Source organism: Anguilla anguilla, chromosome 7, assembly GCF_013347855.1.
Source record: "Anguilla anguilla isolate fAngAng1 chromosome 7, fAngAng1.pri, whole genome shotgun sequence".
Classification (NCBI taxonomy): Eukaryota; Metazoa; Chordata; class Actinopteri; order Anguilliformes; family Anguillidae; genus Anguilla; species Anguilla anguilla.
The window spans coordinates 25,179,933-25,193,957 of record NC_049207.1 but is presented as its reverse complement, the minus strand read 5'-3'; the positions used below and the strand labels follow the sequence as shown (position 1 = coordinate 25,193,957).

Below are 14,025 nucleotides of genomic sequence, written 5' to 3'. Positions count from 1 at the left end.
ACATTCATTTTTCCCCGAAGGTCACCTGAAGGACTTCTGCAGCTGCATGAACAGGATTATCTGACACACTGGTAATCAGGAAAAGCAGGAAAGCACACGTCCCCTTGCATTATGGGGCTGATTTGGAGGTCATCAGCCAAAATCTTTTTTTTAGAAAATGGAAACAGCCACCATATTACAAATCAGACTTTATTCATTTCCCACATAATACAATAACAAAAAAAACCAACGCATTATTGCGTTTCTTCTCAGCGACATCCCTAGAGGAATAATACTTTTCTTACCAAAAGTAAACCGTCTCAGTGACTGCCTGCGAGAACAATTTAAATATCCTGGATTCCGTAGCCAAAACTGCACCTCCATCCTTGTCAAGCTTCGACGTTGTGACGTCCTGTCAACAAGCCCAAACTCTAGTTGGTCATCATACGAGGCGCGATACACATAGACATGAGCTCCTGGAAGAGGAGCTTACAAGCGTAGGGCATCCGGACCAGGGAGATCTGAAACAGAGATGCAGGAACAGGCCTGGTTAGTGTGCTCCCCCTCCGCACCTCCCCCAAACTGTGTGTTTGCGCGTGCATACATACGTGTGTGTGCATACATATTTTTCAACTTTTTTTTCTTCTTTTTTTTTTTTTAAACATTTTTTTTAATTCCATTGTCTACCTCACCTCTTTGTTACCTGCATTTTAAAATGTGTTTTACTTCATTGTAACACCACCAGTTACAAAACATCTTAGGTTTAAAGAGGAGAAGCTGCCCAGGGAACAGCAGTAATCATGAGCAGGGGCACGGCAGTCATGGCCTACAGGAAGTAGTAGTCCTACCCTAGCGGGGACAGTTGTAAAACAGTGTAGTGGCATAGCAGTTGTGCCCTCCAGGGGGCGGCGGCGAGCGGGCGATACCTGGGTCTTGTTGCGGCAGCCCCGGCACTCGTATGTGTGCGTGCGGGTGTTGGCGATGGCCATCAGGCCGCACAGGTTGCACACGTGCACCTGGTAGGGGTCCGAGGCCTCGAACAGCCGCTCCCGCAGGAACTGCGCCGCCCCGTGGGCGATCTGACAGTCCCGCTCCATCTCCCCGAAACGCAGGCCCCCGTCCCTGAGCGACAGACAGACAGCGTCAATCACACACCCAGACCAGGGGGCAAACACATAGGGAGGAACACCAAGCTCTGCTAAAATATTGTACGGAAATGAATTGAAAAAGCTAGTACCAATGGCTGATATTTCAAATTCTAGTCCAGGAGGGTTTGCAGCGTCAGCTATGTTTTCGGTGCGTTTCAGAACATAATTTAAGTCACTGGCTGGCTAAAGAAACCACAAAAACCAGCAGATAATACGGCCATCCAAGACTGGAGATTGAGATACCCGTTCTAAGGGGAACTTCACTATTAACGAATTGAACTGCAATTCATTTCCTGAATTTGACTGAACTGAAATGCAGTTCACTGCAACCCTGCCCCGAAACCTCAGGTGTAGCAAGCCGCGTTCGCACAGAATCCTCGCAAACCCCCCCATTAACCACGCCCACGCGGGGCCCCCAGAAGGGGGGGTTCTCACCGGGATCGGCCCTCCATGGGCTGCCGGTTGAGGATCTGCACCGGCCCGCGGGCCCTGGAGTGGATCTTGTCGTCCACCATGTGCTTGAGGCGCTGGTAGTAGGTGGGCCCGATGAAGATCTGGGAGGTGAGCTTGCGGCCGGTGAAACCGTTATACAGCACCTGTGTTGCGCAGGCGGAGGAGGGGTCGGGGGGTCAGGGGTCGGGGGTCAGAGGGTCCTAGTTAATCCAGAAGGCTTTATTAACCCCTCGGACGCCGGGGGGGGCAGGAAGGCGAGCTCACCTCGTTGCCTCTCAGGTGATAGCCGTACTCGGACAGCAGGTTGGAGACCTTCTGCACGTTCACGGCGTCGTTGAACGGCGTGGCGTCGCCGATCTCGCCTTTGTTGGCGGACACCTGGGGGAGGGGCGGAGAGGGGTGAACTCCGGCACCTGTACGGCGCATCTAGGCGTTCGGCAGACGCTCTTATCATAATTTCTGCAGAACCGTTTCACACCAACCAGAAGAAATGAGACCAACGAGGTCTGAGAGAAGATGAGAGGAGAGGAGCAAAGAGGAATAGAGAGGAGAGAGTTTTAGGAAGATGACTTTAGGAGCAGAAAAGAAGACTTTAGGAAGAGGAGAGAGGACTTTAGGAAGAGAACATGAAAGAAGACTTTAGGATGAGAGGAGAGGACTTTAGGAAGGGGAGAGAGGACTTCAGGAAGAGCCGTACCTTCCCCTGCAAACACTCGATCAAATGGCCGACTGTCATTCGAGAGGGGATGGCGTGGGGGTTGATGATGATGTCAGGGGTGATGCCCTCACACGTGAAGGGCATGTCCTGAGGAAAAAGAGAACATGAATACAGACTGTCCACGCACACACACACACGCACGTACACACACACTAATTCAGTGATTGGTCCGGTTGTCTTGTATGTACTCTGTTGTGTTCACTTTGGCCCCACCCACTGCGGGTGGAATGTTCCCTCACAGAGGCACAGGAACTCCATATTTAAAGAAAGGATTTCCTGTTATCAGCAGTTGAGAAGCACACTCTTAACACACACCGCCAGCTTGAGCTCCAGCTGGCTTAGCAGAGTAAGCAGTAGTAACTCAAAATCAAGGTTCCAGTTTATATGACAGAATGACATTTTGAGGCCTGTTGTCCTAAAATTCGACTGAAGTGTGAAAAGATTTTTTCTTCTTTACAGTCGGGCAAGTTCAGCGATCACAGACTAACTCTCCAAACTGAGTTTGTGAAGAAAAAAAAGTGCATCGCTGGCGTTTGCCTGCCAGTCAAAGGTAAGGAGAAATGCTGAATGAATACAGGGCTGAGTCTGAGGGTGCGGTGGCTCTTTACCTCCTGCCTGTACTGGATGCCGCAGGTTCCCTTCTGCCCGTGCCGACTGGCGAACTTGTCTCCGATCTGGGGGATGCGCACGGACCGAACCTGCGGGAGGCGACCGAGAGGGGAGGGGAGCTCAAGCCCAGGCAGAGAGGGAAAACCCGCCCCGGCCCGTCTACGCGGAAACGAGCTCAGAAACGCCGCGCTGCCTCAGCAATGCGCGTTTCATCTTTACACACAAGAGCCTGGCAACCTCACACCTTTAATACCACGATAAACCTTTAATACAAACGATCCCTGCCTGGTTTACAAAAAAAAAACCTTAACTGAGGTGACCCCTGCACACACAGCTCTTAGAGACAAGCACACATTTACAGTCAGTCTTAATCAGAAAGCTCTGTGTGCAAAATCACACGCTGGCATGTGTCAAATTCATGAGTTTATCTTGCGTACGCACATCGCTATACGTTTCATTAGCACGTGTGTGCAGTCTGCTGTATTCAGACTCGCAACCTCAGTTTAGAGTCACACACCGGTAGTGTGTCATGAACATGCGTTTAGAATGGAGCACTCGTACATGTAATGAACACGCGCGTACAGCCCCGTGTTTACTCCCACGCTACTTACGCATCATAATGATTTGTGCGCAGTTAAATGTGCTCAGATTCTGTTTCTAGAACAAGAATGCACAGCTGTGAACAGAAGCACCCCCTGGCCATAGGGGTGCATAAGCTCTATAAAAGTCAACAGCTGGGAGTTTGATTAAGTGCCAAGGCGCCTTCTGTGCTGTGATCCCACCTCTATCTGTAACCCTCTCGGTCCCCCCCCCCCCATCCCATCTAAACACAGTGGAAATGCACATATAGAGGGTGGACTGTCTGCTCTCCTTTCAGAAGCGAAAGACAGAATAGGAGCTGCCACCCTGGTGTCGAGCGACCCCAGCACAGGCTCACCCGGATCTTGCAGAACTTGTAGCCCTCCTGGTTGAGGGTGACCATGACCTGGTCCACGATGCCGGTCTCGCTGGTGCGGAGGAAGGTGCTGCAGTCGCGCTTGGTGTAGCGCCGGTTGGTGCTGTCCAGGTCGTCGTCGTTCTCCGGCAGCGTCACCGTCTTGCCGATGATCACGTCCTCCCCGGAGACGCGCACGCCCGGCGCGATCAGCCCGTCGTCGTCCAGCTTGTCGTAGATGGCGTGCCGCATGCCTGCGGAAGGGACGCGGTGAACTTCTAGAAACTTCTACACCGTTTATGTAGCCGTACAACCATATAACCTCAAATGGTCTCTTTCCAAAGGAAATGCGCAAAACTGACAGATTATACAAAAACACCACGATAGAAGGCATTACATTGACTCACCTTGACAAGTTTCACGTGTGGGTTTCTCAAAAATCTCCTCCTGGTCAAAGCCCTTCTTGGATTCCTGTTCCTTATACGAGCGGTAGAACACGGACCTGGAATCACAGGGAATTTTGTTCACATTCAGTCACAACAATTACAAAGTGCTGACCTGGTTACTTTATGGAGTCTGTACTAATATTCCCATGTCAAACTTGTTTTCGTATCACATGACGCAATGCGTAATGCACGTGGGAGAATGGACACCTGTCCTTACCTGAAGAAACCACGGTCGACGGCAGAACGGTTCATGATGACCGAGTCTTCCTGATTGTACCCAGTGTACGAGGCAATGGCCACTATAGAGTTGATGCCTGCAGAGGTATTTTAAAAAAAGTATTACAACCCTACAAACACTGAATTTCCTAATTTACGGCCATTGTAGTCTGCAGTGGTAAGGGAGATGGGACTCCAGTTCAATGTGAGAAACAACCCCACCTGCTGGCAGCTCCCTGAAGCGCAGGTACTCCATGGAGCGGGTGGTCACCAGGGGCTTCTGTGGGTAGTACAGCACGTGGGCCAGGGTGTCCATGCGCACGTGGAAGTTGGTGATGTACACGCCCATGGCTTGTTTACCCATAGCGGACTGGTACGTGTTCCTGGGCGACTGTAAGAGGAAGAGGGTAAAGGATCTAAATTTATCTAAACAGATTAACAACAGGTAACAACTCACGTTCCTAGTGGTTACACCATGATCATATTTATAGTACAGTCCATCTGTAGTAGTAAAACACATTAATCAAGGCTAGTACTTCCCCAATATGTGGATCTACTTGGACAGCAGCACTGCTTGTTGAATATGCCATCCATTCAATTTAATTCACTCTACATTGAATACATCTACTCTATAAGCAATTTATTTTGCAACAAAGTTACAAATCACAATATAAAATTAACATAACAGGTACAACACATTCAAACACATTATTTAAAAAAATGCATTAAATTCAAGGGTCTCCGGAATACAAACAAAGCACAGTAAAATGAATGGAATGGAAAACTGTAAAAGGCATACTTATAAATACATGAACTAATCCTGTTAAAGATTACATCGTTGAGCAGCTATGGTGAGGTACATTAGTTCAACTACTTCCTTGGCTTGTTAAAGTTTAAAGCAGGAGATTTGCACTGACTGGCTGAGGGGGTGGATGGGAGGGTCAAAGGCCGTACCTGGTTGTGATCAGGGAAGGGGATGATGGAGGCGCACACGCCCAGGATCATGGAGGGGTGGATCTCGCAGTGTGTGTAGGTGGAGCAGTAGGCCACGCCCTTCTCCTGTAGGTCATCGGGGGTCATAGCCAGCATCACGGTCTCCTCCTCCAGCGTGTCGATGTACTCCACCACCCCGCTGGCCACCAGGTCCTGCCAGCTGCAGCCAATCGCAGACCACACACAGAAGATGTTCAGGCACCTCCGCCAATCACAGGGCACGCACTCAGAACACGCTTAACAGCTTCCACCAATCAGAAAGCCAATAAGAAACAAGGTGCAATGCCACCCCAATCACAGGGCAGACAACGCTAAATCCTTGCATTCAATAAATCACACCTTTTAAGAGAGAGGGGGAAAGAAACAGAGAGAGAAAGGCTCACCTGTAATTGTTGTACTCTCTTTCCTTCAGCTGGTCAATATGCCTCCTCTTCAGCAGAAGCTTCTGTTTCTCCACGATCAGCAGAGGGCGACAAATCCTCCCTGCATCTGTGTAGATACGGATTTCCCTCTCCCGGATGTCCCTGATCATCGACACCTAGAGAGAGGGAGAGAGGGAGAGAGAGAGAGGAAGCAACTTAAAGCCTTGTTACAGACGGTAGCTACTACAGACTGCTCCCTCCCACACACAACCAATCCATGGCTACTTCAGAGCAAACCATGGAAAAAAAGAATCTAGAATCAAGTGAGAATGGCAGTACCTCAGACACGATGATGTCCATCTGTCTCCGGAGCTTCCTCAGAGTGTTCATCAGCTGCTCCGGGTCCTTATGGATCCCCACCCAGCACCCGTTCACAAAGATCTTCGTGGCGCTGTAAGGAACAGGACAAAACCGCCATGAGGCCTCGGACCAAAACTCCAGCAGCAATGACATTTGAGACTTGGCAAGAGATGGCATGCATTGCACTTCATTGCACTAATATGAAGCTACTCTTTGGAATGGGGATAACTTTAACCAAATATGTAACAAAGCAATTCTAAGGCACTCTTCAATGTTAAAAAGCCTTGTAATGTAATGACTAATTCCCACTGCTGCTTGTTCATGTGTACTTTATTTATTTATTTTTTTTAAATAACTGGATATTGCGTGGTTGCTGCCCCCTGCTGGCGGGAGCAGGACTCACTCAGCGATGGCGGCTGGGGAGATCTCCTCCAGGTTCTCCATGCTCCACTCCTCCAAGAACTCCAGGATGGGGGAGGGCTGGGAGCCCACAGAGATGTAGGCCATGAGTGCCAAGTTCTTCACCAGCCCCACAGCGTGGCCCTGTGGGGAATTACGCAAATCAACTCACAAACCTAAAAACCCAACACTCAAATTTATAATTCTGTTTGACATGATTCTTTTGGTTGCAACCCACACCAAAAACTCCTCAATACTGGAACTGAACACAGTCTTACTCAGTCTCTAGGCAACCAGGTGCTCAATGACACAACTGCGGTGGAGCTATGGCAAACTTGACGACCTGCTACCGAGTCGGGTTTCCCAGCGTACCTCTGGGGTTTCGGCGGGGCACACCATGCCCCACAGGGTGTTGTGCAACTGCCGGGGTTTGGCCAGCTTGCCGTCCCGCCCAATGGGGGAGTTGACGCGCCGGAGGTGGGACAGGGTGGAGGCGAAGGTGAGGCGGTTCAACACCTGCAGGGAAAAGAGGATACCTGCATTCACCCACTAACTCAGCACAGCGACGAGAATTATCATTCACTCACTCACTCTCAGCACAGAGACGAGAGCATTATCATTATTATCATTCACTCACTCACTGAGCAGAGACGAGAGCATTATTGTTATTATCATTCACTCACTCACTCAGCACAGAGACGAGAGCATTACCATTATTGTTATTATCATTCACTCACTCACTGAGCAGAGACGAGAGCATTATTGTTATTATCATTCACTCACTCACTCAGCACAGAGACAAGAGCATTATCATTATCGTTATTATCATTCACTCACTGAGCACGAAGACGAGAGGATTTTCATTATCATTATTATCACTCACTGAGCACAGGGTCTTAATTAGGGATGGGTAGGAGTAATGGATGAATCCATTACTTGTGGAACACACGCCAACACAATCTTTTTTCTCACAAAGGCGATGCATGTACAACCATGTATTGGAACTTAGCTCCATTGATTAATTTAACATATGAAAGTTAAAATAGAGGATACTTCATCTATTATGAACAGAATAAAGCAAACATGTATTCTGAAAGGCATGTTTACAATTACACTTTTTTGTTGGTAAGCTGTTGTATAAGTGGCACAATGGCCGAGAAGCTGGGCATAATTTAGTTTGAATGCCCTGTGTTCTCAGACTGGGGTCTTAATCTAGTGCCAATTTCAGAACCGGGCCATCAGGGCAGTATACAGAGAACACTTATCTTTAAAAATACAGGTGCAAGGTCAAGGCACCGAACACAAAGAAAAAGAAAGCGAAGCATTAGGCTAAACAATATGATAAGTGTAAAAATCCACTTCACAGTAGACTAACAGAGACTAAATGCAACAGAGACAAGCCAACCTTTCAAAATCTGGATTAAGGCCACCAAAGAGCAGAGAAACAAAAAACTGTGTTAGAGGTCACTGCTGAGGCAGGACAGGGTGGTTCTCCTGCTTTGTTCAGCTGGTCTGATGCTATGCACCTTTTAGTGCCCCACCTAATTACTGGGACACCCCCAGTCTTACCTGGGACACCCCCGCTTTGCACCCCCCCAGTCTTACCTGGGACACCCCCGCTCTGGCCTGATGGGCCTTCTTCACGTCGCCCCAGTTCCCGGTGGCCAGGGAGTACTTGAGCCCGTCAGAGATGATGCGGGTCTTGATGGCCAGCTCCAGATTGAAATCCTTCCCTCTGTCGATGAACTTCTGCGCGTAGATCCTGATCTCCTTCAGCAGGTTTTTAAACATCCTGAAAGGAACAACCGTAACTTGTAATAAAACTCGTAACCTCATCGTTTACAAGCCCAACAAACAGAACAGCCTGGGGGGATATTTATTAAAAATGTAAAAATTAAAAAAATAAAATATATATATATATATATATTTCTTTTATTTTAAACCACACAACTTTACAGCCATATAGACCCCCTTTACACCTAGCATTAACATGTGTCTCATATCTCATATGCGTCTCATATCCAGATTGTATCGAGGGAAGGATGTGCAATCTCGCTTAGAACACCGACTAACCAGAGTCACTATGTGGCGAGTAGAATGGCAAAACGAGAGTCAAGGTCGAAGAATTAAGATCACACACCGCAAAGTCAAATAAAGCAATCGCTATCCACAAGTATCGAGCACAAAATTCAAAGAGCTAGTCCCCACCAGGGAATGGCAAATGGCAGCTTTTTCAAAACAGTAACCGGAGACGAAAATAGCAATTTGATGATGGACCGGAAAAACAACAAACACACACAGCAGAGACAAATGCAAACGTATGCAGTTGGTGCATGTGATTTGAAAACGCATTCGCATTTACACTTGTGTTCAATGCGGTCTGATGAAGGTGATATGGCCCAAACGTTAACCATCCACATGGAAAAATAAATACATTTATTCCGTTTTTTTTTTGAGCATCAAGCTAGTGTGCGAGTATTTGCTTTTCTGATGTTAATATGTTCCTGTAACCCAGCACCTTGCACAAGTGTTTTGCGGTACGGTTGTTTACTCTATCATCACAACGCGTCTCTGACAACCTCCAGAGGTGGTTTGGGTGACTGGATCACAATCCATCCTCAGTACCTCTTTGGCGCATTCACACCCGTATTTTTATGAGGTCAAAGCCCTGTCCGACTGCTACCCGATCACGCGAAAGGCATGTCAAAGCCAGGTCTAAAGGGGGTCAAAGACCTGGCTGAATCAATGGCGCAGTAAACGAAACAGGAAGTCGAAGCTCAAACCTTCGTTCCCACCACCTTCAGGTAAAACCCCAACAGAAATGCCACATATTTCAGCACATCACAATACATTGGCAATCACACTAAATACTTCTACTTTAAGAAACAGCAATACATTAAACCGCTGCTAAATATATCTATCAATATACTGTCCAAAAACGGCCACACGTACAGCACACAGCGGTATACTTCCGTATGGTAATTGATGTGAAGTTTTGGCATCTTACCCTCGGAACAGGAAGGCCAGCAGCGGACCGGCCAGATCCAGCCTCTTGTTGCCATAGTGATCCCTGTCGTCCAGCTCCCTTCTGCCCAGGGCGGCCAGCAGCAGCCTGTGGACCATGTACCTGCAGCCAGAGACAGCGGCTGTAACGCTGAGCACAGCGGCACCTCGCCTTTTCCTTCACTCTAACAGCGTACATGCAGCCCTCACCCTAAGAAGTAGGCCTTCTTGGTCTCACAGAAGTCACTGACTCCCACGTGGGGCAGCACCTCCTTCTGCAGGACCTCCTTGGCGTACTTGATCCTCTTCTCCTTGGTGACGCCGGGCTTGGCACCGCGAGAGCCAATGAAATTCAGCGCTACGTTCTGCTCCTGGATCACAAAGGCCTCATCCAGGGACGGCTTCACCTGTGTGTTTGTGTGTACAGGGGGGGGGGGAACGACGACAACATATTTAGTGAATCATGCCAGAGCGCTTTTCACTGTTAACTGTGACTCAAACAAGTTTCCAGTAGGTTTAAAATATCAGTCTTACATTAAACCTAATATGTAAAACAGAAATAAACTACAGGAAGTCAAGTGTTTTGAATTAATTTTGAATATTACCAAACAAGACATATGTTGGGGGAAGAAACCCACTCAACAAACATTGAACTAACAGTGAACTAGCAATACAACTCATTCTGGGATCCACTCAACATGGCGGCAGGGTATTTCTCAGAGTTAGAGCAGAGCGTTTGAGCAGTGAGAGGATTTATTCACCATTTCCATCATCTCGGGATCGTCGAAGTCGTAGATGATGTGCTCCAGGATGTCTCTGTCAGACACGAAGCCCAGGGCGCGGAACACAATGATGATGGGCACTTCCTGTCTGATGTAGGGCAGGGTGGAGACGATCCTCTGACCAATGGCGCTCTTCTTCACACCCTGCGGGACAAAAACCAGGAAATTAAACTCAGGTCCCGGGGTGCATTACATTACATTACAGGCATTTAGCAGACGCTCTTATCCAGAGCGACTTACACAACTTTTTTACATAGCACTTTACATTGTACCCATTTATACAGCTGGATATATATACTGAAGCAATGCAGGTTAAGTACCTTGCTCAAGGGTACAACGGCAGTGTCCTTACCCGGGAATCGAACCTGCGACCTTTCGGTTACGAGCGCAGTTCCTTACCCACTGTGCCACACTCCGTCCCTGCTGCTGGGTCTGCTGGCTTTCAGGGTATTTCAGCACTCATGAGCTTCACTGACGGACTGAGTCGGTTTCCAAACCCCCCCAGCAGGTGCCCCACCCCAGACTCACCTGGCCCCCCCTGGCCATCATGCTGACCCAGATAGAGCTGGTGGGGCGGGACGAGTTCTCCAGGCAGGACCGGCACTCCCCCGTGTAGGCGTACTTGGAGTCCTTCTTGGCGAAGACGTACACCGTGTTCGTGGCCATCTTCTCTTGGGCAATCAGGACCTGAAAAAAAAAAAGTTCGGCCCAATTAATCACCGTACAAAATACTGCATCCGGCCTAGCTTTTCTGCACTTGTACCACTGCGTGTCCCCTAAACCTAAAACTTTACAATTTAATTAATGATGGCCATGATCGTTGCTATACTGAGACTGTTGCAGGCTCCTCAGGCAGGAAACAGATTTAATCCTGTCCTGTCGGTGAATGAATCTCAAAAAGGCAAGACAAAAATCTACGTCAATGCCTATGAGTGGTTGAGACAACACAAATTAAAGTAGTGATAGTTAACCCAGGTACAGCCTAAATAGATGAGTCTTCAGACCATGGCGGAAACACCCCATCCCAGGCCCCCTCACCTTCTCGGAGCCGTTGATGATGAAGTAACCCCCGGGGTCCAGCGGGCACTCGTTGAGCTCACACAGATCACGGTCAGTCAGGCCGCTCAGTAAGCAGTACGTGGAGCGGAGCATGATGGGAATTTTGCCGATGAAGGTCTTCTGGTGCTGAGTTTGCAGTTGCTCCTCCCCCTCTTTAATGATGGTCTTGGTGATGTCCACGTACAAGGGTGCTGAGTACCTGTGTGCAGACAGGCCATATTAATAACTGATCAGGGGCCTGTCTCAAAGCAGGATTACTGAGTTACCTAAACTGCGCTGAGTAAAACCTGGAACCCTCTTAAATCTGCACCATGGACTGAAGAAAACAGCCATTCCGGGTTTTACTGACTGTAGTTATCCAGCTAACTCATCCTGCTTTGTGATACAGGCCCCAGGGCTAAACAACCCACTGCTTAACAACACAACAAAACAAGCAAACGCTAACAAGACTGCAAATACAGAAAACATGACTCTTCACAACCAGACTTCACTTCATATTAAAAATAAAAGTTAGATGCAATGCATAACCACCAGCTTGAAGCCAAGGGTTAAAAAAAACAAAAAATTTTCCCCAGCACATAAATTTGCCCACCAAACTCAATTTTCCAGGACTTACCCTGTTAAATGCATGTATTTGTACGTCGCTCTGAATAAGAGCAAAGAGCACCTGCTAAAGTAACATTCACTTTAGTGTGAATGTTACCATAAGCCTGTTTAAGAGCAGTGGGGTTCCAGGTGGCTGGCAGACCGGCGGTCTTACGTGAGGTTGCGGAGTCTAGCTTCATTTGGCATCATAGGCGAAGGCGCTCCATCTCTTTCCCAGTGAGTGGGTTTGGACAGGTAAATCTGTTCAAACTTCAGCAGGTACCGTGGCTAAGAAAGGGAGGGATTGAAAAAAAAAAAAAGAAAAGGAAAGGTCAGGAGTACTTTATAAGGATGGAAATAAGGAAAGCACTCTTGATCCATTTAGATCAATGAAATGTATATGTTTGTAATAAAGAAATAAAGTAGTAACAAAGTAGAAAAAAGTAACTAATTTAACTTATACTGGACAAAAGCATGTACAGTATAAATCTAATAAATAACCTTCAAAATGAAATGCAGACATACAACTTGCTGATCTGGAAATGTTAGCCAGGTCTAGCAATGTTTTTAATTTCACACAGGTGGACGTGCTTTAATTCCCTTACATTGTAAAACACTCTGCACTGAGGCAGAAGTGTAGTGGCAAAACACATTACATTACATTACAGGCATTTGGCAGACGCTCTTATCCAGAGCGACATACAACAAAGTGTATAACCATAACCAGGAACAAGTATGACGAAACCCCTACTTCCTCTGTGCATCCTCTGTTCCCCTCCCTCCAGAAACTGCGGAAACTCACCGGTTCCTCCACCTCCCCTGATGTGTGCTGAGCCTCAGCCTGCAGGTCGATAGGTGGGGCGTCCTCCACGATCCTCTGGACTGACATCTGGATGAACTCGTCGAAGGAGTCCAGCTGTTGCCGCACCAGGCCCTTCTCATCAAAGTAGGAGCTGAGAGACGAAGATGGCCAGCGTTAATTCTTATGCATAAAGAGTGGGTGCATGACCAAAACACCCTCACAACGAAGTAGCACTTGGACCTACACTGCAGTCCATATTACCTGATGACAATCCAGCAAGCTTCCTGCCACAAATCAGGAGTGATTTCGTCATCATCTTCATCGTACTGGATATCTACAGTGGAAAGCAAGACAATACGCTCAGCATTATGCGGTTGTTAATTTAACACTCAGTATTAACTTGTGTAACAAATGTACAATTAAGTCATTAATCACACTTAAAGGTGGTCAAATAAAACACATTTACTTGCTACCAAGAACTTTATTTTAGGGCAAAATAATAAGTATTACCAATTTATAATGTACAAGACTGCTCCTGTTTGTGCAACGCACTCAATTATGAATTGAAACTGCATGTGGTGTAAAAACCTAGTCTACGATTATTTACTGAAGCCTATCTGAAAGTCTTTAAGCGTTATATGACAAAGCGACTGCAATTATTTTGGATTTATAACGTTACAATAGGAAACGATAGAGATAAAACAATTTGACTCAGACAGCTACGTTATGTTCACGATGGCGCCATATTAGCCAGCTAGTTAGGTAACGCTACCTACCTGACATTTTATTCAATTTCTGAATCAAGCAGGCGCGCTTAACACAAACCAAACGAGCAAAAACAAGCACACTCACCTTCATCTTGATCATACATGGTTTCTGATAAGTCCCAACCTTATAGACACTCAGTTAAAGGGACACCTTTATATGTGTTTGTCCTAAACACTGGTGCCTTCAGCGTATCTCCCAGTGTGCAGGCCTGCTCATTGCAGAACGAACTAAACAACTCTATGGTTAGTGCGTCATTTCCTGTATATCAACTGCAAATATTGTTAATTTGTCTGTTACATTTCCAACTATGAAGTAATTAGATTTACTTTAATTTATTCTATTTGTTTCTGAAACAAACAGAAAAGCTATATTGCATTTATATTTAAAACATAGCCAGTAGAATTAAAAC

General features: G+C 47.1%; 1 protein-coding gene across 1 annotated transcript; it reads right to left on the bottom strand.

Moving 5' to 3' along the window:
- Positions 1 to 171: 171 nt before the first annotated feature.
- polr2b (RNA polymerase II subunit B) lies at positions 172 to 13,857 on the bottom strand. Its single transcript, XM_035424840.1, has 25 exons — positions 13,701 to 13,857; positions 13,110 to 13,182; positions 12,849 to 12,999; positions 12,222 to 12,334; positions 11,441 to 11,660; positions 10,931 to 11,089; positions 10,382 to 10,546; positions 9,831 to 10,027; positions 9,625 to 9,744; positions 8,223 to 8,409; positions 6,990 to 7,133; positions 6,622 to 6,761; positions 6,198 to 6,309; positions 5,880 to 6,034; positions 5,458 to 5,656; positions 4,726 to 4,894; positions 4,505 to 4,601; positions 4,249 to 4,343; positions 3,845 to 4,095; positions 2,907 to 2,996; positions 2,278 to 2,385; positions 1,845 to 1,958; positions 1,563 to 1,723; positions 906 to 1,101; positions 172 to 500 (listed from the first exon to the last, which is right to left on the bottom strand). Exons 1-25 carry the CDS (start codon positions 13,717 to 13,719, stop codon positions 411 to 413), a joined length of 3,525 nt encoding a protein of 1,174 aa, XP_035280731.1. The 5' UTR covers positions 13,720 to 13,857; the 3' UTR covers positions 172 to 410.
- Between the last annotated feature and the right edge of the window lie 168 nt (positions 13,858 to 14,025).